This window comes from Heterodontus francisci, chromosome 13 (assembly GCF_036365525.1).
Source record: "Heterodontus francisci isolate sHetFra1 chromosome 13, sHetFra1.hap1, whole genome shotgun sequence".
Lineage (NCBI taxonomy): Eukaryota > Metazoa > Chordata > Chondrichthyes > Heterodontiformes > Heterodontidae > Heterodontus > Heterodontus francisci.
Genome location: NC_090383.1, coordinates 25,197,190 through 25,222,498, shown reverse-complemented (window position 1 = coordinate 25,222,498; position 25,309 = coordinate 25,197,190). Strand labels below are relative to the sequence as shown.

At 44.4% G+C, this 25,309-nt stretch overlaps 1 protein-coding gene across 3 annotated transcripts in view; it reads left to right on the top strand.

Annotated features, from left to right (window-relative positions):
• The window catches only part of LOC137376290 (son of sevenless homolog 1), a 365,559-nt gene that overhangs the window by 181,644 nt on the left and 158,606 nt on the right, over positions 1–25,309 (top strand). For all 3 annotated transcript variants that reach the window (XM_068044542.1, XM_068044541.1, XM_068044540.1), the window contains exons 2-4: positions 8,141–8,266; positions 13,455–13,586; positions 23,638–23,802. In XM_068044542.1, coding sequence (XP_067900643.1) covers positions 8,141–8,266; positions 13,455–13,586; positions 23,638–23,802 — 423 coding nt within the window. The remainder of the gene's footprint in view (positions 1–8,140; positions 8,267–13,454; positions 13,587–23,637; positions 23,803–25,309) is intronic.

Below are 25,309 nucleotides of genomic sequence, written 5' to 3'. Positions count from 1 at the left end.
ATCCTGTAGTTTTTTTATTTGGGAAGAATGCGGTGTGTCTTTAAGGCTGGAAAGGGAACAGTACTGCTTTAAGACAGCAAGCTCCAAAGACTGAGTCAAAGAATGCATTCTCATTGCCCGGGATGCTGCCACTTGGAGACTGTGATTCAAAGAGTGCCTTCTCGTTGCCCGGAATACAGCCATTCAGGACCAGCGATCGAGAGATACATTGTTACATTTTGAATTGGCTTATCGTGAAAACTGAGAAACAGACAGCTGTGTATTAGCACCTGAAAGGTGAGCTCTCAGACCATTTAAACTGAAGGAAGAGAACTTAGACTATTATTCTCTCTCAAAATTCTAAAATGTCAAGCCAACACAGAGATCTCTGATAACTTAAACTGAAGGAAGAGAAGATAGACTGTGACAATCTTTTATCCCTCAAAAATTCTAACGTTAAATTGGTTCATTAAAAAGTGTTTGCAAGTTGTTAATTGTTGAAATCCTTCACTGGAGAAGGAGCAACAGTTTCAACTTCTGAATTGGACTACGGACTGTTCTACTGTTGAAGAACCTTTTTTTTCCCCCATTGGACGGCTCTGAGGACTTCAAGCAACCTTGGATTGTTCCACATCCGGCAGGAGCGTAAATCTGCAAGGACTCATTTTAAATGTTGTTTATATCTTAGTAGTGTTTAAGAATTTAGTTTTCCTAATTAAACAATTAATTTGTTGATTTAAAGATACCTGGTTTGGTTAGCCTCATTTGGGGGTTAATAGAGGGTACAATTTGGCTGGGTCTTTCTTTAATTTGGAAAGTTTAAAATGGTATGTTAAGCGATCTGTGCAGAGACAGGAATGAATTAACAGTGCGTTTCTCCCACCACAATCAGAATCATATATTTTGATTGGGGGCTTTGACTGGAGCGGTCGGTCGTAACAAATGGAAATACAAATTATGGGAATTTCCCCTCTGACCACACCCCCCCCTCCCCTGAAGGAGTTTTAGAAAATCACAGTAACCATGAGGCACTCAACCTAACATTCCACATTGCTTTGTACACGGTGATATCAACCTCAGTTTGTCCAACTCCCTTTTAGATGCTTGTATTAAATCAGCACTTCATGCATATGCATGCAGTTAGTTACAGCGGTTGATAACCATCCGTGGAGGGAGAAAACCTCCTGCCATCTAACCTAGTTCTATGCTTGCGTAATTGATTCATAGATTTTTCTGACTGGTTTTTGAGGATTGGTTTCATTAGTTCTTAGTAGCTTTTCATTGGGAGTTTAGAATTCCACTTTTCATGATTTTGACAGTATATGGGGTGCCTATCTGTATTCCTAAATCAATCGGGTGGAAGTGTGATGCTGACTTTGCATATTATAAATGTGATGGCTGAATTAATGTATAGGAAGTGTGTTAAGTTTTTATAATAGCAGATCCCCCATGTTGCTCACACTAAGAGTTGCATTATGCTTTATAAGGTAAAGTATACATTCAGTGCCACTGGTTTATGGTGATTGAATAAATTAAATTGCACTTTTATGACAATTATAGGAATATTAATGATATTTTAGTTCAAATTATGACATTTTCATTGAAATTGGAAATCAGATTATGATGATATCTTTACCCATGTACTCAATTCTATGTCTTAACATGGTTTTTATTTGAAGTCCAAGATCCACTGGCAGATGGTGAGGAAATTGCTCACTGGTTGCAAGCAGTTAGGAGGTATATAGAAGGACTTGGCAAACAGGGTGTTATTTGGTTTGTTAGCATTGGAAAGATAACCCAGGGTGTGGGGCCAGTGTGATGAGGGCAGTGTTATTTGTGGGACTATCTGTGATGGGGTGCAGGGGTCTTAAGAATAACAGGAGCAGACTTTTGTAGTCTAGGGGTGCTGGAATGTCAACGTGGTAGGCAGGGTTTGCTGGGTCTGGTAGTGGTGGGAGAATGGTCTTGGGGTCTGGGTGGGGTGAAGAAGTTTTAGCGAGGGGTTTCTTGGTGGGCGGGAACAGTGGAAAGGGGATTGCAGGGTCTGGGTGTAATGACAGGTTGATGGGTTTTGGAAATAACAGGTTGCAGAGCTCTGAGAGTATTGGGGAAGGGTATGTGTGGAGCTACTTGGAAGGCGATACTGTGGTCTTGGGTCGTGGGGGATGGGGATCTTGTTATTTTGTTTACAATCTAGTAGTACTTTCCCAACACTAACTCGTCAATGTTAGTAGCATACTTTGCCTGACTAATAGGTCTCGAGTTCAAGCCCATTCCAGGACTTGAGCACATAAACTAGGCTGAGGGAGTGTTGCATTGTTGGTCGTACTGTCTTTTGGCTGAGACATTAATTGGAGGCCCAGTCTGCTTTTTCTGGTGTTAACAATGCTAAGAAGAAATAGGGAGCTGTCCTGGTGTCTGGGCCTCTGAGCCAGCATTTATTGCTGAGCCAACACCACCCAAACAGATTAATTATTCAATTGCCTTTTTGGAACCTTGCTGTTTGCAAGCTGGCTCCTACATTTGTCAGCATAACAGCTGTGAGTTTACACTTCATAAGTAGCTTTACAGTGTTTGGAGGAAGTGAAAGATAAATGCATATTTTTCCTTTCTGTTAGCATTTCAAACTTCATTGCTAGTCTCCGTATACTGCAGTTGATATCATCTGTCCTTGAGGACTGTTGGTTTTGTGCCCTTCAAACCTGTCTTGAAACTCTCTTGTTGATGTCAAAGCTCCTTAAACCTGCAGAAGGGCATATTGTTAGTTTTCTCCAGTGAATACTTATTTTTTTTTTTAAATCAGTTAATCTTGGTTTGTCCACTATTTTATTCTCATTAATAAGGTTCTTGCCTTTTCACATAACTGTTTTGTGAAGTGGTAAATAAATATTGCCAATATTATATCTGTGAGGTCCTGTAAAATATGGGATTTTTTAAATCTCCTGTCAGTTATGTAATGCATTGCTTCAGCAAATTAGTTGTAATACAGCAATTGGTGATCGCTGTCTTGCTTGGGCTGTGCTAAAATGACAGTAAATATCAGAAACTGAACTTCAGGCCATCCTGAAATGCAGTTTCTGATGTTTAGTGTGATCTCACTGTGGCCTAAGCTTGCTGGAGCCTTGCTCATTCCCTAATGCCGACTCTTTAAAAGTGTTGTACGTAGATAGGAAAAATAGATGACACATATACTCCATGAATGGTGTTCAAATAGATAACAATAAAGCTGAAAAGAGTTCTGGGAGTCTTCGTAGACTGGATGCTTAACAAGTCCAACCAGTGCAGAGCAGCAATCAGCAAAGTCAGTAGAATATTGAACTACATAGCCATAGGGGAGGTGGTGGAGTAGTGGTACTATCGCTGGACTAGTAACCCAGAGACCCAGGGTATTTCTCTGGGGACTTGGGTTCGAATCCCACCACAGCAGAAGGTGGAATTTGAATTTAATTAATAGAAATCTGGAATTAAAGCTAGTCTAATGATGGCCATGAAACCATTGTCGATTGTTTTAAAAACCCATCTGGTTCACTAATGTCCTTTAGGGAAGGAAATCTGCTGTCCTTACCTGGTCTGGCCTACATGTGACTCCAGACCCACAGCAATGTGGTTAACTCTTACATGCCCTCTGAAATGACCTAGCAAGCCACTCAGTTGTACCTAACCACTACGAAGTCAATAAAAAGGAATGAAACCGGACGGACCACCCGGCATCGACCTAGGTACCGGAAACGACAATGGCAAACACAGCCCTGTCGACCCTGCAAAGTCCTCCTTACTAACATCTAGGGGCTTGTGCCAAAGTTGAGAGAGCTGTCCCACAGACTATTCAAGCAACAGCCTGACATGGTCACACTCAAGGAATCATACTTTACAGACAATGTCCCAGACACTGCAATCACTATCCCTGGGTATGTCCTGTCCCACCAGCAGGATAGACCCAGCAGAGGTGGTGGCACAGTGGTATACAGTAGGGAGGGAGTTGCCCTGCGAGTCCTCAACATCGACTCCGGGCCCCATGAAGTCTCATGGCATCAGGTCAAACATGGGCAAGGTAACCTCCCACTGATTACCACCTACCGCCCTCCCTCAGCTGATGCTTCAGTACTCCACCATGTTGAACACCACTTGGAGGAAGCACTGAGGGTGGCAAGGGCACAAAATGTACTCTGGGTGGGGGACTTCAATGTCCATCACCAAGAGTGACTCGGTAGCACCACTACTGACCGAGCTGGCCGAGTCCTAAAGGACATAGCTGCTAAACTGGGTCTGCGGCAGGTGGTGGGGGAACCAACACGAGGGAAAAACATACTTGACCTCGTCCTCACCAATCTGCCTGCCGCAGATGCTTTTGTCCATGACTGTATTGGTAGGAGTGACCACCGCACAGTCCTTGTGGAGACGAACTCCCACCTTCACATTGAGGATACCGTGCATCGTGTTGTGTGGCACTATCACTGTGCTAAATGGGATAGAATTCGAACAGATCTAGCAATGTAAAACTGGGCATCCATGAGGCGCTGTGGTCCATCAGCAGCAGCAGAATTGTACTCCACCACAATCTGTAACCTCATGGCCCGGCATATCCCCCACTCTACCATTACCATCAAGCCAGGAGACCAACCCTGGTTCAATGAAGAGTGCAGGAGGGCATGCCAGGAGCAGCACCAGGCAGACCTCAAAATGAGGTGTCAGCCTGGTGAAGCTACAACACAGGACTATCTGCGTGCCAAACTGCGTAAGCAGCATGCGATAGACAGAGATCCCATAACAAACGGATCAGATCTAAGCTCTGCAGTCCTGCCACATCCAGCCGTGAGTGGTGGTGGACAATTAAACAACTAACTGGAGAAGGTGGCTCCACAAATATCCCCATTCTCAATGATGGGGGAGCCCAGCACATCAGCGTGAAAGATAAAGGCAGAAGCATTTGCAACAATCTTCAGCCAGAAGTGCCAAGTTGATCCATCTCAGCCTCCTCCTGAAGTCCCCAGCATCACAGATGCCAGACTTCAGCCAATTCGATTCACTCCGCGTGATATCAAGAAACTACTGAAGGCACTGGATACTGCAAAAGCTATGGGCCCTGACAATATTCCGGCAATAGTACTGAAGACCTCTGCTCCAGAACTTGCCGTGTGCCTAGCCAAGCTGTTCCAGTACAGCTACAGCACTGGCATCTACCCTGCAATGTGGAAAATTGCCCAGGTATGTCCTGTACACAAAAAGCAGGACAAATCCAACCCAGCCAATTACCGCCCCATCAGCCTACTCTCTATCATCAGTAAAGTGATGGAAGGTGTCATCAACAGTGCAATCAAGCGGCACTTGCTTAGCAATAACCTGCTCAGTGACGCTCAGTTTGGGTTCCGCCAGGGCCACTCAGCTCCTGACCTCATTACAGCCTTGGTTCAAACATGGACAAAAGGGCTGAACTCGAGGTGAGGTGAGAGGGACTGCCCTTGACATCAAGGCTGCATTTGACCGAATATGGCATCAAGGAGCCCCAGCAAAACTGAGGTCAATGGGAATCGGGGAAAAACCCTCGCTGGCTGGAGTCATACCTAGCACAAAGGAAGATGGTTGTGGTTGTTGAAGGTCATTCATCTGAGCTCCAGGACATCACTGCAGGAGTTCCTCAGGGTAGTGTCCTAGGCCCAACCATCTTCAGCTGCTTCATCAATGACCTTCCTTCAATCATAAGGTCAGAAGTGGGGATGTTCGCTGATGATTGCACAATGTTCAGCACCATTCGTGACTCCTCAGATACTGAAGCAGTCCGTGTAGAAATGCAGCAAGACCTGGACAATATCCAGGCTTGGGCTGATAAGTGGCAAGTAACATTCGCGCCACACAAGTGCCAGGCAATGACTATCTCCAACAAGAGAGAATCTAACCATCTCCCCATGACATTCAACAGCATTACCATCGCTGAATCCCCCACTATCAACATCCTAGGGGCCACCATTGACCAGAAACTGAACTGGAGTAGCCATATAAATACCGTGGCTACAAGAGGAGGTCAGAGGCTAGGAATCCTGAGGCGAGTAACTCACCTCCTGACTCCCCAAAGCCTGTCCACCATCTACAAGGCATAAGTCAGGAGTGTGATGGAATACTCTCCACTTGCCTGGATGGGTGCAGCTCCAACAACACTCAAGAAGCTTGACACCATCCAGGACAAAGCAGCCCGCTTGATTGGCACCCCATCTACAAACATTCACTCCCTCCACCACTGACGCGCAGTGGCAGCAGTGTGTACCATCTACAAGATGCACTGCAGCAATGCACCAAGGCTCCTTAGACAGCACTTTCCAAACCCGCGACCTCTACCAACTAGAAGGACAAGGGCAGCAAATACATGGGAACACCACCACTTGCAAGTTCCCCTCCAAGTCACGCACCATCCTGACTTGGAACTTTCTCGCCGTTCCTTCACTGTCGCTGGGTCAAAATCCTGGAACTCCCTTCCTAACAGCACTGTGGGTATTCCTACCCCAAATGGACTGCAGCGGTTCAAGAAGACCGCTCACCACCACCTTCTCGAGGGCAATTAGGGGTGGGCAATAAATGCTGGCCTGGCCAGCGTTGTCCACGTCCCATGAATGAATAAAAAAAAACAGTAGAATGCACGTTAGGAGAAATTGTGATCAAACTCTATGTAGATCTGGTTAGGCTTTAGTTTGAATACTTTGTTCAGTTCTGGCCATTGAGACATAAAGGAGATAATGGTTGGCTGGAGGCAGTGCAAAGAAGAGCCATGAGGCTGATCCCGAGTGTTAGTGGTCTGAGCTGCGAAGAAAGATTGGAGAAACGTGGGCTTTTCTGTCTGGAAAGGAGATATCTTGAGGTGATCTTAGAGGTATGTAAATTTGTTTAGGGAATGGAGAAAGTAAATTTGGAATATTACTTCAAATTAAATTGGGAGAGTAAAACAAGGAGACATGGGTTCAAACTAGTAACAGGTAAATTAGGACTGATTACAGGACGTTTTTCTTCACTCACAAACCGATCAACTCATGGAACAGACTTCCAGATGAAGTAGTGGATGCAAAAACAAAGGATGCATTTAAGAAACAATTTAATGGTAGATTGCAGGACAGGTTTGTCACATTTTGGGATTTCTGATACTATCATTGAGGAGGTCTTTGGTACAGTGTATCTTAAAAATATTACTATTAAGTTAAGATTAGGTCTTGCTAGGTTAAATTCACAGAATAGCAGAACTGGAAAATGTAGATAAGATCCAGAAGATAGTTTCATATTCTAATTACCATTGGTACGCATTGATGCTGAAACAATACTTCATTTTAAGTCAACAAGTGTCATTACCAAGTTCGGCTGCTGGATTCTAATTTTGGGTGAAGTGCATTTTGACAAAAAAGCTTACACTGAAATCAGACAGAGAGGAGAAAAGGTAGGAGATTGTAGGCAGGAAATTATCTGCCCTCGGCTAAAGGACAGACATTGGAGGAGTATTTTGTTTGTCAAGTAAGATGACCTCCTGATGTGGGGAAGTATCGTATATTCATCAATTTATACTATTACATAAAGACAAGTATTCATTGAAATAAGTAAGTCTGATTACTGTTACTCTTTATGTTTATGGGCTATGAAGTAAATCAGCTTAATGATTCATATCAAACCTTGTCTCATTAAGTGTTCACATGGTTTGCCTTTTGAGAGAATTAAAAAGTACTTGTGTAAAAGATAAGAATATTACTTCATGTCGCTAGAGGGTGCTATTTTTACGTCCAGGTTATGCTATCGTGCAAGTAGAAATAGGGCAGTTGAGTCAACTCCTGGAGAAATAAGACACCGTGACGGTGATTGATGCCACTGTACCTGAGAAGGTATCTATGGCAGACCCAAATTTGTAACGAGGGCTTGATCCGAATGAATTTAGATGAGCTATATGGCCTTCCACATCTGTAATGATGTTATGAAGGAATATTTATTGCAATTACATCTAAATCTAAAATATACACCCTGAAATACCACATAACATTGCATATGGGGATGGTTGATTTTTCTTTCAGTATTTGAAGTATGACGTGAAGTATTAGATTGCTATATTTTGTGTTTATTATTGGTCGAGTTTTGTATTTACTTTTTAATCAACAACAACGACATTGTTAATTGTGTTTCTGTTTGCTGTTGGCAGGTTCAGCAACAAGTACATCCCAAGCTTGCATCTACTGAGGATGCCTTGCAGTACATTGAAGAGCTAATCCTACAGTTACTGAGCATGCTCTGTCTAGCCCAGCCTCGCAGTGTTCAGGATGTGGAGGTGAGGTGAAGTTGAATTGCAAGTATATACACTCTGTATTGCACTGGGGATCCAGACATTTTCTGTTTGTAAGGCATTTAGTTGCTTATCATGGGCCACATCCATCCTGCAGTAATGAAATTGTTTGGATAGCCTTTTCACATTTTAATGCTTTGGCACTTTCCTTCTCCCCCTTAGTTCAAGCTGGTACACTTCCCCTTCTCTTCCTTTCCCTCCCATCCCCCAAGTTCACACTCTTTGCAAAATTAAGGCTGTTCTTTGCCCAACTTCATTCTGACACTCCTGCCTTCAGCATGACACCCAACACTTCTTCCCGCAGCCCCTACACCAGTTGCTGCCTCCTGTTGCTGTGTCAACTGACTTAACACTGCTGGGCATTGTAGGTGAGAATTAACCAATATTGTAAGAATTCCAACCTACAGTAATTGAGTGTGGAGGTGATAAAAGCATGAATGAGAGTTTCAACAGTAGATGGGTTGAGGTACAAGTAGAGATGGGTGATGTTCATAGAATGGTTATGGCACATTTGGCCCATCATGTCTGTGCTGCTGTCAGCAAGGGCAACTTGCCTAGTACCACTTCCCTGCCTTTTCCCCGTAGCCCTGCAAATGTTTTCTCTTCAGATAATTATCCCATTCTGTTTCGAAGGCCTTGATTGAATCTGCCTCCATCATGCTCTCAGACAGTGCATTCCAGATCCTAACCACTCACTGCATAAAAAAGTTTTTCCTCCTGTCGCCGTTGCTTCTTTTGCCAATCGCCTTAAATCGGTGTCCTCTGGTTCTGGATCCTTCGGCCAACGGGAACAGTTTCTCCCTATCTACTCTGTTCAATTGAAGCTGAACCAGTGTATTCAACAAGTTTATTATAACTTCCTTGTTTTTGTACTCTATGCCCCTGTTTATAAAGTTCAGGACCCCATATGCTTTATTAACTATTTTCTCAACCTTCCCTGTTAAAGATAGATGAGGTGGGCTTTGTGATCGAGAAGGACATAAGGTCTGCAGCTCAGCTCAGGGCCGAACAGGATGACGAGATTGTAAATCATGTGGTTCTGCCGGAGATGGTGGCCGAGGAAGGGGTATGGAATTGGTGGTGACATAAAGTTATTGACTGGGCTGAAGTGAAGGTCATCGGTATACATTTTGAAGCTGGACCTTTGACTTCAGATGGTGCCAAGAGGAAGCATGTAGATAAGGAAGTAGGGAGGGACTAAGGAAAGATTCTTGGGGAAACTGGAGGTGATGGTACAAGGATTGGGAAGAGAAGCCTTTACTAAAGATGCTTTGGCTACATTTGGATAGGTGAGATGGCACAGAGCTGGGCAGTGAAGGAAAGATTCTGTGATTGATTGTGTTAAAGGCTGCAAAGAAGTCAAGGAGGACAAGAGATGATGCAATACAGTCACAGATGTCCCTGACTCTTTTGTTTTGGACCGTGTACTTGCTGAAGTAAGGATGGAAAACTGATTGGTTGAACTTTAAACATGGAGTTGCAGGAGAGATGGGCACGAATCTGGGACGCAACAACAGAACGGATTGATGGACTTTGCATAGGAAAGGGAGATTAGAGATGGCTTGGCTGTTAGCTAGGACAGAGGGGGTTGAGGGTGGATTTCTTGAGGAAGGGGATGATGGTTTTGAAAGGTTGGGGGCACCACCCGAGAAGAGTGAAACATTTACAATATCAGCTACAGTAGTTGTCAGGAACAGAACTTGAGTAATTAGGATTTTAGTGGGAATGGGTTTGAGGGAGAAGGAGGTAGATTTTAGTGTTAAGGTGAGCTTGATGAAGACATGAGAATTGGGGAGAACCTAAAGAGGTTAGTTGTCAGGGCTGAGACAGAGATTGAAATCACTGAGGATGATGAGTTCCTTGTCACCAGTCACCAGGACCGGAAGGGATGCATCCAAGATGCTGAAGGAAGTAAGGGCGAAAATTGCAGAGGTGCTAGCCATAATAATCCAGGACAAAACTAACAATCACTTGTACCAGTGTTGACTAGTTAAGGAAAGCCAGCACAGATTTGTTAAAGGTAAACCAACTTGATAGAATTTTTTGATGAGGTGACAGAGAGTTGATGAGGGTAATGCAGTTGCTGCTGCTAATCTGTTAATTGTATATCAATTGTTTAATTATATGCAGGTGGAGGGTTTGAGCGAGGATTTACATGTTTGTAAACCTTTTACTCTGTACAACAAATGTGAAACTGAGTAAAGATGGGCTCCAGCATCATCCTTCCACAACAAACTTTCTGGCGTTTAATAGCTGCCGTGTATATGGACTTCCAAAATGTGCTTGATCAAGTGCCACCTAATAGGTTTGCCAGCAAAGTTGAAGCCCATGGAATAAAAGGGACTGTGACAGCATGGATATGAAGTTGATTGAGTGACAGGAAAGAGAGTAGTAGTTAACGGTTGTTTTTCGGGCTTGAGGAAAGTATACCGTGGGGTTCCCCATGGGTCCATACTAGGACCACTGCTTTTCTTGATTTACATTAATGACTTAGCCTTGGGTGTGCAGGGCACAATTTCAAAATTTGCAGATGACACAAAATTTGGAAGCATTGTAAACTGTGACGAGGATAGTGATAGAGAGGACACAGTTAAGCTGAAATAACGGGTGGACTTGTGGCAGATGAAATTTATGCAGAGAAGAGTGAAGTGATACATTTTGGTAGGAAGAAGAAGGAGAGGTAAAATAAACTAAAGGGTACAATTCTCAAGGGGGAGCAGGAACAGAGATGCTGAGGGGTATATGTGCACGAATCGTTGAAGGTGGCAGGGCAGGTTGAGATAGTGGTTAAAAGATAGGGATCCTGGGCTTTATAAATAAAGGCATAGAGTATAAAAGCAAGGAAGTTATGATGTGCCTTTATAAAACACTATTTTGGCCTCAACACGAGCATTGTGTCCAATTCTGGGCATCACACTTGAGGAAGGATGTTAAGGCTTTGGAGAGGGTGCAGCAAAGATTTATGAGAATATTTCCAAGGATGAGGGACTTCAGTTACGTTTGGAGAAGCTGGGATTGTTCTCCTTAGAGAAGAGAAGGTTGGGGGAAGATTGAACAGCAGCAAGTACAAACATGAAAAAAACAGTGGGTAAGCAAACTGAACAAACTAAGATGAAATGAAATAAACAAAAAAGAATTGTAAAAAAAAATGTAAAAAAGAAAATATAACTAAAAATAAAAGAGCATGACAGGCCCCCCATTTTACTTTTTAGTTATTTTTTTCTTTTTTACACTTTTTACAAATATTTTTTGTTTTTCATTTCATCTTAGTTTGTTCAGTTTGCTTACCCACTATTTTTTTTCATGTTTGTACTTGCTGCTGTTCAATCTTCAGTCCATTAACACCCTATCTGTACTAATGCTTTGTCTTTCAACACACCATTAATATATTGTTTGCCCTTGCTCCATGACCTTTTGGTCAGCTATGTGGCCTTGTCCAATCTACACCTTCTCCTTTGTTATCTCTTGCCCCACCCCCGCCTCACTTGCTTATAACCTTTGACATTTCTAATATTTGCTAGTTCCGAAGAAGGGTCACTGACCCGAAACGTTAACTCTGCTTCCCTTTCCACAGATGCTGCCAGACCTGCTGAGTGGTTCCAGTATTTCTTGTCTTTATTTCTTCTTAAACCCTGTTCACTGTGGGAGACTTTTCTCTCTTGGGCTTCATATGTCTTCAATGGTCTCCGAAGCTGGTGAGAGCGAGATAAGAGCAGACAGAAGAGAGGTGTTCTCAGTCCAGGGAGAAAACAGCCTTCTGATTTCAAATTCCTTGTTGGAAGCTCAAATTCAAAAAACTCCAACAGTCAGTCATGTGACCAAACTGGCCTGACCACGCCTGTGTATTCGGTCATCTTAGTAGTTAACCGGGAATGCTTCAATGCCTGGTAATCAAAAGTCCACTGTGGATTAAATTGGAGCAGGGAATAGCTCCTTTGTCCTTTGAAGTTCTTGTCTGTTGATGTGCTAATGTCTTTCTCCAGCCAAAGTCTCCAATTGTTTTCTAAAGCAAGCTCGTTCTTCAACAATAGTTTTTGGGAGGTGGCGGGCTTGCCTGTCGTTGTTCATCAGCCACGTGATTACACAGATGCTTTCATAATAGTACCAAGTTAAAGCAGAAAGTGAGACTTTCTGCACATTGTCTAAATTACATTTTTTTGCTTTTTTGTAAAGTCTTAATTGACTTGCAGCCATTTCTTTCTCCAAATTCTGTAAGGTTGTTGCATTTTATTATTGAAAACGTAATGAGGCCCTCATATACATGCCCTAAGTAATGAATTTGCACCATAGCCTATTTTAGTGTGCATTTACTGCCTTGCATCAATGCTACAGATGTAATGTAAATGTAGACTACATCCAAAGTCAGGGACTGGAGGCCACATTTGAGATCTGGGATTTATCCATTTGAAAAAATTGTACTCCGAACAAGATCAACAGTGCAGGGAACCTTGCCATGTAAAGCCAATTCCCAAAAGGTTGACTTTGAACTTGGTAGTATTTAGTAATATATTGTCTTTGACTTAACAGTTTTCTGCTTTCTCCCCTCTGCTTCTTCCTTTGTTCCTCTCCAAATTGTAATGTGCCTCTGATTAGTGCTATCACTAATTAAATCAATATTATTAAGGCAGTGCGATGCAATTTTCTTGGAACGTCAGAGAAACCTATCCAGGATATTTCTGCGCCGAGAAGGATGGAATAGCTGTGTCTTGTTAGCGTTCAGCTGACTTTCTCCTGCTGAGAAAGGAAGAGGTAGTGGCACTAATCAAAGACAGAAATGCGCATTAAGCGGAAAGTGGGGGAAAGAGAAGATATAAATTGGAGGGAAATGCATGGAGTGAATAGGGGAAAAAAAAACCCTTATGGGGAAATGGTTCAAATGCTCACCCTGTTCTGTAACAACATCTGGTTAAGCAGGGGATCTACTTACTCACACATATTGAACTCAGCAGTGCAAACAAAAGTGATCTGGACTGTTGTTTTTTAAAACCAAGATATCAGGTTTCCTGGTGAAAGGATTACGGCCTGTTTGGGATGGGTGTTAAAATCTTCAATTTAGTATTCTAAGTAAGTAACCGGTAAGATTGAAATATGTTAATGAATGTCATTGTTGTGCATCTGACATTTAACTGATTTCACAGAATACAATAGTTTTTTTTTTAAACCTGTCCTTTAGGAGCGTGTGCAGAAATCATTCCCACATCCAATCGACAAGTGGGCCATAGCGGATGCGCAATCTGCCATAGAAAAACGCAAACGTAGAAATCCCCTTTTGTTGCCTGTTGACAAGATTCACCCTCTTCTGAAGGTAAGTCTTGCATAATTCAATTTAGGAATTTAGCACCATTTATATCGAGGTAACTTTTATTAACGGATGAGGAAGACATCTACCTATGCTGCTGTTATAATCAGTGATCAAACTTAGTCTTTGATTAGTCCTACCTTATTTTGTGCAATAATTGGACTGTCCTGAGGCTTTGTATTAGGTTTGTAACCCAAGTTTTTTCCTTAGTAAAAAGTTGTAATTTTGTACCTCTATCCATCACATCACTTTTTGGCAGTAAAATACAAATTCCACTATCTTCATTAAGGTGCTTTTGAGTTGCTGGGGAGTCCACAATTGGGTAGGCCCAATGGGTAGCCATCCTTATGTCTGTAGGAATTGTGAATCCCATCATCGTCTATTCAGGTGAACAGTATTTGTGGAGCATCTGTGGAATGTCATAGAGTCATTTACGGCACAGAAGAAGACCATTCGGCCCATCGAGTCCATGCCGGCTCTCCACAGAGCTATCCAGTCAATCCCGCTTCGCCACTCGATGGCCGTAGTGCTGCAAGTTTGTTTCCTTCAAGTTGCTATCCAGTTTCCTTTTGAAGCCATTGTTTGTCTCTGCTTCCACCCTTGTGGGCAGAGAGTTTCAGGCCATTACCAGCTGCGACATAAAATAAGTTCTTCCTTATATTCCCCTTACAACTCTTGCCCACAACCTTCAATCTGTGTTCTCTAGTCCTTATACCGATAGTTAATGGGAACAGTTTTTCCTTGTCTAACTTATCTAAGCCCGTCATAGTCTTGTACACCTCTATTAAATCTCCCTTGACTCTCCTTTGTTCTAAAGAGAACAATCCCAGTTTTTCCAACCTAACCTTGTAACTAAAATCCCCCATCCCTGGAACCATTCTGGTAAATCTCCTTTGCACCCTCTCAAGGACCCTCACATCCTTCCTAAAGGGTGATGACCAGAACTGGATGCAATACTCCACTTGTGGTCTAACCAGAGCTTTATAAAGGTTCAGCATAACTTGCCTGCTTTTGTACGCAATGCCTCTATTTATGAAGCTCAAGATCCCATATGGTTAGCTTTGCTAACAATTCTCTCAATATGCCCTGCCACCTTCAAAGATTGATGCACATGCACCCACAGGTCCCTCTGTTCCTGCAAACTCTTTAGAACTGTGCCATTAAGTATATATTGCCTCTCCCTATTCCTTCTGCCAAAATGCATCACCTCACACTTGTCAGTGTTAAATTCCATCTGTCACCTGTCTGCCCGTTCTGCTAGCCTATCTATGTCCTGTTGCAGGCGGTTCATATCATGCTCGCTGTTTGCCGCACCTCCAAGTTGGGTGTCATCGGCAAATTTTGAGATTCTACTCTCTGTTCCAAGATCCCAGTAATTTGTATGTTGCAAAAAAAGCAGTTTTAAGCACTGACCCTTGGGGAACACCACTGTCTACTCCAGTCTGAAAAACAGCCATTTACTACAACTCGCTGTTTTCTGTCCTTAAGCCAATTTTTTATCCAATTGACATTGACCCTCTTCTTCCTTGTGTACCTTTGATGTATTATCTTAAGATGACTGTCCCATTCATCTGCAAGTGGTAGTTGTAAGCTTTTTGTTTCTGTACAAGTCTTCATTCTTCCTCTCCTGTCTTACAAACTAAATCTCATTCCCAGGTCCCCTTCAGATTTTCTGTTGTCGTTAAGACTGGAAAACAAACAGAGCAAAGGGTATAAATGTGATCAAGAGTCTTTTGGGAGGTAGAGGTACAGAGTGGTTGGGTTATATCTACTTGAAGGAAAATCAGTGGCAGACCAGTGGGAGGCATTCAAAAGCGAGATTCTACATGTCTCCATAAAGATAACAGGTGGTACGGCCAAATCTAGAGCCCTCTGGTTATCTCTAAGCTTACAGAGTAAGTTAAAGCAGTAAAAGAAAGCTTATGATGATCACAAAAAACTTAATACTTTAGAAAGCCTACTGGTGTATGGAAAGTGCAGGGGTGAAGTAAAAAAGGAAATTGGAAAAACAAAGGGGGAACATGAAAAATTATTGGCAGGTAAAATCAAGGAAAACCCAAAGATGTTTTATCAGTACATTAAGAGCAAGAGGATAACTAAGGAAAGGGTAGGGTCTATCAGAGATGTACAAGGGAACTTATGCTTGGACGCAGAAGATTTGGGCAGGGTTCTTAATGAGTTTTTTGTCTCTGTCTTCACAAAGGAGAGGGATGATGCAGACATTATAGTAAAAGAAGAGGAGTGTGAAGTATTAGATACGATATCTATTGTGAGAGAGGAGGTACTAGAGGGTCTGACATCCTTGAAAGTGGGTAAATTGCCAGGGCTGGATGGATTGCATTCCAGGTTGTTAAAGGAAGCCAGGGAGGAAATAGTGGATGTGCTGAGGATCATCTTCAAATCCTCACTGGATACAGGTGAGATGCCAGAGGATTAGAGGCCTGCGAACATTACACCATTGTTTAAAAAGTGTGCGAGGGATAGGCCAAATAATTATAGGCCGGACACTCTGACCTCGGTGGTGGGTAAATTATTAGAATCAATTCTGAGGGACAGGATAAACTGCCACTTAGAAAGGCACGGATTAATCAGGGATAGTCAGCATGGATTTGTTAAGGGAAGGTCGTGTCTTAATAACTTAATTGAGTTTTTTGAGGAAATAACAAGGAGGATTGATGAGGGAAGTGCAGTGGATATGGTCTACATGGATTTTAATAAGGCATTTGACAAGGTCCCGCATGGCAGACTGGTCAGTAAAATGTAAGCCCATGGGATACAGGGGAATGTGGCAGGTTGGATTCAAAATTGGCTCAGTGACTAGAAACAAAGGGTAGTAGGCGAAGGATGTTTCTGCGAATGAAAAGCGGTTTCCAGTGGCATACCACAGGGCTCAGTGTTAGGACCTTTGCTGTTTGTGGTATATATCAATGATTTAGACTTAAATGTGGGAGTCATGATTGGGAAATTTGCTGATGACACAAATATTGGCCGTGTAGTTGATAGTGAAGAGGATAGCTGTAAACTCAAGAATGATATCAATGGTTTGGTTGAGTGGGCGGAAATGTGACAAATGGAATTCAATCCAGATAAGTGTGAGGTAGTGCATTTGGGGAGGGCAAACAAAGCGAGGGAATACACAATAAACGGAAGGATATTGAGAAGGTTAGAAGAAGTGAGAGACCTTGGAGTGCATGTCTACAGGTCCCTGAAGGTGGCAGGACAGGTAGATAAAGTGGTGAAGAAGCCGTATGGAATGTTTTCCTTTATTGGCTGAGGCATAGAATACAAACGCAGGGATGTAATGCTGGAACTGTATAAAACGCTGGTTAGGCCACAGCTGGAGTATAGCGTACAGTTCTGGTCACCACATGACAGGAAGGACATAATTGCTCTGAGGAGAGTACAGAGGAGATTTACAAGAATGTTGCCAGGGCTTGAAAGTTGCAGCTATGAGGAAAGATTGGATAGGCTAGGGTTGTTTTCCTTCGAACAGAGGAGGCTGAGGGGTGACTTAATTGATGGGCCTAGATAGAGTAGACAGGAAGGACCCGTTTTCCCTAGCAGAGAGGTCAGTTACCAGGGGGCACAGATTTAAGTTGATTGGTAGAAGGATTTGAGGGTACATGAGGAAAAACCTTTTCACCCAGAGGGTAGTGGGTGTCTGGAATTCACTGCCAGGGACGGTGGTGGAGGCAGAAACCCTCAACTCATTTAAAAGGTACCTGGACATGCACCTGAAGAGCTGTAACCTGCAAAGCTACAGACTAGGTGCTGGAAGGTGGGATTAGATTGGGCGGCTGGATTTTTCAGCCGTGCAAACATGATGGGCTGAATGGCCTCCTTCTGTGCCGTAATTTTTTTATGGGATGGGTGTTGGTTTGTCTCGTGCTTCTGCAACACAATTGGGATGTGGAGGAAGTGTTTATTTTGCGAGTAGTGAAGGTGGAATTTGTTCACCAATCTGTTCGAAGGGGATAATCTCTCTCTCAAAGGTTTGGCATAGTCTGGTGATGCCTTTCCTATGCCAGATTCTGAATCAACCTGTAGTGAATGCTTATGCAGGTTCTCCATTGAATCAGATTGGGCACACCCTGCAGCATTTTCAGAAAACATCATATTTTGAGATTTCTGAATAAGCGCCATCAGCGGACCTTGGTGTAACACATGTTAAAATTGCTGATATTGAGCTGTGTTCCATTAGACTTCAGATGGTTCGTCTGAACCAATGTGCTGCAGCCAACTGGAGGAGACAAAAGACTGCAGGAAGAGAAGGTTCTGCCCTGGACTGAAGTTCAAAATCCAGGGCTTCGGTTTCATTTCGCCAGCAGTTATACAGAAGTTAGATAATTCTGGAAGTACAAATATGGAATTAGCATAGTGGGTTCATTATTTGCTTTTTATGCAGAAAGCTAAGTGGACCTCATGAAATAAGTACACTTTAATGACAGCTGGTACTCACTTTTTAAGACCTGTGAAATAAAGCAGCTTAATGATTCATATCTGGCCTCATCTCATTGAGCGTTCATTCAGTCCACCTGAGCATTGTTGAAGTACACATCTGAATGCTATTGAAAAAGTAGATGTACTATGTCAAATTTCAAAAGTAACAAGTTCAGACTGCTTCAGGGCATGACTTATGGCGCTAGCTTAAGAAGGTATTGAAGACGTCACCGTCTCCTGCACAGATCCGCTGTCAGTTCACAGGCTGATGAGCATCTGCGACCAGTTCAACCTGGCCTCAGAAGCCAAAGTAAATCATGGCAAGAGCGAGGCCATGTTCTTTTGGAGCTGGGCCGACCAATGCTTTGTCCCCTTCACCTGAAGGCGCTGGGCATATGGTTTGGAGGGGCCGGGGCATGCGCTAAAAACTGGAAGGAGCGAGCAGGCATGGTGAAATAGAAACTGGTCATGTGGGAGCAACACTCCCTCTCCATTGCGGGTAAGAACCTGGTCATCAGGTGTGAGGCACTCTCTGTGTTGCTGTACATGGTGCAGCCATACCCCACTCCTCCACCATGGCGGTCACCCGAACCATCTTCGGCATTGTCTGGAGATGGAAAATGGACTGTGTCCACAGGAACACGATGTTCAAACCTCTGGACACTGTGGGGGTTGGTGGGGGGAGAGAGGAAAAATGTCCCCAATATTGCCCTCAATCTGATGGCCACCTTTGTCTGTGGCTGCATCAAGCTGTGCATAGACTCCTGGTACGCAAACACCAAGTGTCACTACATGCTGAGGTTCTATCCGTCCCCGGTGTTGCCAAGGATGGGTTTGATCACTTTGCTGCGGAACGCTCCATTCAGTTGGACCGTGCTGTACCACCTATCCTGCGTGGAAAAGTGTGTGCAGAAAAGCACCTTTGATCACAAATCCATCAGGCAGTGGTCCACATGTAATGTCCTTGAGGTCCTGTGGGAAAAGGAGAGGGTGGATCCTGTCGGATGGTTCCCCGAGCAGACTGTCAATCTCAATTGGCAGAATACCTCATCACCAGAACTTTCAATCAAGCACCAAGATGTAGCTTGGCTGGCAGTGAGAAAGCCCTCCCCATCAGATCATTCCTACATGTCCGGGGTCTCTCCGCCTCCGCACACTGCCCTCGAGGTGGCTGTGGTGGGGAACAGACCATCGTCCACCTCCTTATGGAATGATCGTTTGCAAAGCAGATATGGAAAGAGATACAATGGTTTTTGTCAAGGTTCATCCTGAGCAACTCCACAATGCAGGACTCTGTTCTCTACGGGCAGTTCCCAGGCAGCAGCCAGCCATGCCATGAAGGGCCTATCCGCACCAGAGAGTGTACCAGACTCGCCTCAGCTTCAAGCCCCAAAGAGGAGATAGGTATGGAGGACTCATCTTGGAGGAGCGAAGGAGGTCCTTGACCCTTTTGCAGCACTGGACCCAGTTACGGGGGTGATTTCCATCCAGGCTTACTTGGTCAGGCAGGAGGATCTCTTCTTGCCATCTCATAGAAAGAGGACCTCGTGCCTTTCTCTTGCAGCCTGGAGCAGAATCTCCAGGGAGGTATCGCTAAACCATGGGGCCACCCGGCGTCATGCCTCGACCATAGTTCCAGTTGGCTCCTGCTCCGTCAAGTCAGTCTGCAGTCCTGGTGCAGGAGTTGCAACAGTGATAGAAAGGGATCCAGGAGTTATAACAACAGGAGCAGCAGTGGAGGGGGATCCAGGAGTTATAACAGCATCATCAGCAGCAGTGGCAGAGAGGGGTCCAGCAGCAGCAGGAAAGTAGAGTTAAGGCCACAGTTACATCAGCCATGATCTTATTGATGGCAGAACAGGCTCAAGGGACCACATGGTCTACTGCTGCTCTGATTTCTTCTGTTCTTATTTATAGGGGTTCAGGAGTTATAACAGCAGCAGCGGTCGTGGGGGTGGGGGGGGGGAGGGTCGGGAGGGTCCAGCAACAGCAGCAGTGGTGAAGGAGGGTCCAGGATTTACAGCGCCAGCAGTGGTAGAGGGGAGTTCAGGAGTTACAGCAGCAGCAGAGGGAGTCCAGGATTTACAGCAGCAGCAGCAGCAGAGGGAGTCCAGGATTTACAGCAGCAGCAGCAGAGGGAGTCCAGGATTTACAGCAGCAGCAGCAGGAGAGGGAGTCCAGGATTTACAGCAGCAGCAGCAGCAGAGGGAGTCCAGGATTTACAGCAGCAGCAGCAGCAGCAGAGGGAGTCCAGGATTTACAGCAGCAGCAGCAGCAGAGGGAGTCCAGGATTTACAGCAGCAGCAGCAGCAGAGGGAGTCCAGGATTTACAGCAGCAGAGGGAGTCCAGGATTTACAGCAGCAGCAGCAGCAGAGGGAGTCCAGGATTTACAGCAGCAGCAGCAGCAGAGGGAGTCCAGGATTTACAGCAGCAGCTGCAGAGGAAGTCCAGGATTTACAGCAGCAGCAGCAGAGGGAGTCCAGGATTTACAGCAGCAGCAGCAGGAGAGGGAGTCCAGGATTTACAGCAGCAGCAGCAGCAGAGGGAGTCCAGGATTTACAGCAGCAGCAGAGGGAGTCCAGGATTTACAGCAGCAGCAGCAGAGGGAGTCCAGGATTTACAGCAGCAGCAGCAGGAGAGGGAGTCCAGGATTTACAGCAGCAGCAGCAGGAGAGGGAGTCCAGGATTTACAGCAGCAGCAGCAGAGGGAGTCCAGGATTTACAGCAGCAGCAGCAGAGGGAGTCCAGGATTTACAGCAGCAGCAGCAGAGGGAGTCCAGGATTTACAGCAGCAGCAGCAGAGGGAGTCCAGGATTTACAGCAGCAGCAGCAGGAGAGGGAGTACAGGATTTACAGCAGCAGCAGCAGGAGAGGGAGTCCAGGATTTACAGCAGCAGCAGAGGGAGTCCAGGATTTACAGCAGCAGCAGCAGGAGAGGGAGTCCAGGATTTACAGCAGCAGCAGAGGGAGTCCAGGATTTACAGCAGCAGCAGGAGAGGGAGTCCAGGATTTACAGCAGCAGCAGGAGAGGGAGTCCAGGATTTACAGCAGCAGCAGGAGAGGGAGTCCAGGATTTACAGCAGCAGCAGGAGAGGGAGTCCAGGATTTACAGCAGCAGCAGGAGAGGGAGTCCAGGATTTACAGCAGCAGCAGGAGAGGGAGTCCAGGATTTACAGCAGCAGCAGGAGAGGGAGTCCAGGGTTTACAGCAGCAGCAGGAGAGGGAGTCCAGGGTTTACAGCAGCAGCAGGAGAGGGAGTCCAGGGTTTACAGCAGCAGCAGGAGAGGGAGTCCAGGGTTTACAGCAGCAGCAGGAGAGGGAGTCCAGGATTTACAGCAGCAGCAGGAGAGGGAGTCCAGGATTTACAGCAGCAGCAGGAGAGGGAGTCCAGGATTTACAGCAGCAGCAGGAGAGGGAGTCCAGGATTTACAGCAGCAGTAGCGGAGGGTCCAGCAGCACTCCAGATTCACTGCATCAGTGAAAGGCAGCAGTAGAAACAGGGCTGGCAGTGCCTTTTAAGAGGATGCCAGTATACACTGGTCATCTGATGCCACCATCAGTGTCTCGGAACCCGTCCCTGTACCTCGGTTATGTTAAATGGCTGGCTCCTGCGTGATCGTGGTCGGCCGGCCACACACATGGCGTAGTGATGGCACCCGCTTCCAGTGCCGCCTCCGGGTCCCGACGGTCTGATAAAACTCAGCCCTTGGTCTCTCAATTGTGATCATCATTTTTGTTTTTGCAAGGTTATTGAGGATTTTTCCCCCAGGTATATTTAGCTTTTCAAACTTGATTTTTCACTTGTGCAATAATTGAAACATTTGGAACCCTATTTGGAGATCTCCTGATATTGGGCTGAGGCCTACTTAAATCTGGCTCATTTTTGTTCTAACAAAAGGTCATTACCATGAAACGTTATAGAGTCATAGAGTTATACAGCACAGAAACAGTCCCTTCGGCCCATCGTGTCTGTGCCGGCCATCAAGCACCTATCTATTCTAATCCCATTTTCCAGCACTTGGCCCGTAGACTTGTATGCTATGGCGTTTCAAGTGCTCATCTCAATACTTCTTAAATGTTGTGAGGGTTCGTGCCTCTACCACCCCTTCAGGCAGTGTGTTCCAGATTCCAACCACCCTCTGGGTGAAAATTTTTTTCCTCAAATCCCCTCTAAACCTCCTGCCCCTTACCTTAAATCTATGCTCCCTGGTTATTGACCCCTCCGCTAAGGGAAAAAGTTTCTTCCTATCAATGCCCCTCATAATTTTGTACATCTCAATCAGGTCCCAGAACTACTACTCTCTCCACAGATGCTGCCTGACCTGCTGAGTATTTCCAGCATTTTATTTTGTATATTTGCTTTCTCTGATGGCTAGCCTTGAGCATACTGCCTCGGGTCTAATGCTGTACATTGTGAACCCCAAGCCTACTGATCTCTGGGATCTTTCCTCTTAGCCATCTTTCTTCATGGTAGCTAACTCATGGTTGAAATTTGAAGGGTGGGAATCTAAAACTGATTCGTACCAAGTAACAAGGTAGTATAACTGTTTTAAGTTCCTTGGCAAACTAAAAACCATTGTTAAGTAGGAAACACAGTAGCTAATTAGCACATAGTAAACTCCCACAGACAGCAGTGAGGTAATGACCGGATAATCTGGTTTTAGGTGACAGTCGAGGTTATATTTGTTGGCCAGGATGTTGGGGAGGGCTCCCCTGCTCATTTTCAAAATAGTGCTATGGGATCTTTTACATCCAGCTGCGAGGGAAGACGGGCCTCAGCTTAACGTCACATCCAAAAGTCGGCACCTCTGACAGTGCAGCAGTGCATTGGAGTGTTAGCCTAGTTTTGTACTGGAACTTGTACTTGAGTGGAACTTAATTCCACAACCTTCTGACTCAGTCAAGAGTGATACAACTGAGTCACGACTGACACGCTAGTTTATTGGTGTTTCTAATGGCCTTTGAATTTATTAATTTACTGCCATCTGTCTCTTGCTGCTGTATTAATTTACTAATTCACTGATGCCGACTGCTTCAATTTTTTTAAATTCAGTGGTACACCTGATGCTGTTTGAATTTATTAATTTGCTGCTGTCTTGTTGCCCTTGATTTAATGACACCTGCTGTTTTATTAATTGATTAACTCATTTGTGTGTGTCTACCTAGCTGTGTTGCAGTATCTGTTGATATCTTTTTGTTGTCAGTGAGATGAGGTAGTTTGTATTTGTTTCTGTGGGTTCACTTTTCCTGTTGTGATTGTGTGGTGTCAGAACAAACAGTGACACATTTTGTTCTAATTAAAATTCTTCAGTTTATTTCATTTTTTTGCATCTCCCATCTTATTGCAGTCACAGCTTCTCTTTCTATTGTCTTGTCATCACATCTTTTTTGGAACTTTTTGACTTTCTGTGAAGTTTCATAGGAGATCAACGAGTATATTCCAAAAAGAAAGCATCTCAAAAGACACTGTACCTTGAGAATTTTGTTTCTCTCCAAATCTGATAACGGATCCTTTCCAACTCGGTGAGGAGGATTGTCTGATTTGAAGAATGAAAATAGATAATCTATTTGTTCCTTAAGTCCAATATTTGGATGTTATTTTTCTTCATCTTTCAGGAGGTTCTTGGTTACAAAGTCGACCATCAAGTTTCTGTTTACATCGTAGCAGTGTTGGAATATATATCTGCTGACATACTTAAGCTGGCAGGCAATTATGTACGAAACATTCGGCACTACGAAATCACCCAACAAGACATTAAAGTGGCAATGTGCGCTGATAAGGTAAGAAAGCATACTTTTTTTTCAAGAACTTGAAAGCTATCTCACCAATATTTGTACTTGTTCAAAAATCCCTCTCCCACTGACCAAGAAAGGAAATATGATTCAGTTGGTTGGGAGGGCACCATTATTTAGTCTCGAGACATCTCAATGAATACCAACCAGCAGAACTGCCCCTTGAGCATAGATGGAGAAACTTGAGCTTCATTGGAATAGCAGGCACACTTGCAAAACTAGATATTTTTCTATTTCAAATGGTCAGAAATACTCTGAATGACTGTTTTGAAATGTACTTTGCTTCCAAGGCCCCCTCCCATGTTATTTAAAGAAGAGTATTTCAAAACCAAACCCCAACACGATGGTGATTCAAAATAACCACAGCAATAATGGCACATGAGAGAAATAAACAAAGTCCTGAGCGACTATACCCACCTGACCTCATTGCCATAAATCCATTAGTGTCAAAGAGAGCCCCGATTCCTTCTCTCCACCCCTTCACAAATACCTGGCAGTATTGACACAAGCGCCCAGACTAGGCCTATCTGTCCAAGTGAGAAACACGTGATCATGAACATAAAGCTTCAAGTATGAGGAAATCTGTGATAACACCTTCAGTTATTTTATTAAGTCAGACTGAAGACATCGAAGAACAAATCACATCAGATCCAAATAATTACTGCCTTGAAGCAAGCCCAGAGACTGGCAGGTCTCGCTTCCCATCCGAAGACCATGTGATGTACACACTCTCTCCATTGACTCAGTTGGCAGATGCTTCTTCCAATGTGGTTCTGAACCATACAGAGCAGGAAGGTGCCTGGGTTCAATCCCTGGCCGATGCTGTGTTACCTGATCTGAGTTAGGGCGGCAGCTGTTTCCTCATCTCCATACCAAACCTCAACATGGCCTTGCTGCAGGCTCAGAGACCGGAAAGTGTCTTTCTTTCCACCACCCTCCCCCACCACCCACCTCCAAGGCCACATGGCAGGCAACCCCTCCCCATCTCAAACAAACAAAAGCTCCCTTCCCATATCAAACAAACACCAGCCCCCTGAGAGCCATTGCGCCATGACAAACCATTTTTTTTCCTGCATCCGCAATCTGGACCCACGCAATGCCGGACTAACTCACAGACTTTCCCAGCCCACCCTTCTATTCCTGCTTTAAGAACTTACAATTTCTCCTATTTTATTTGTAGTCCAAAGCTATGAATGTAAAAATGATTGGAAAACGTACCAACGTAAATCTGTGATACACTGTAACTTTTCCAGCCACATGCTAATAGTGTCCAACCTGCACGTGGACAGTCTTTTTATAGCTCAGAGTCAGATTATTCCACTCGTTTCAATTACAAGGGAGACAGCTGCTGGGACAGACCAACTTGTGGGAGACTATTGATGTGACAAACCAATTCAAGGACTCCCAGTTAAGAACCTCTGCTTTAGACTACTTCAATCAGTCATCAGAGAGATTTTGTTTAGTCAAGATAGATCTTCTTTCTGGGGCATTTAAT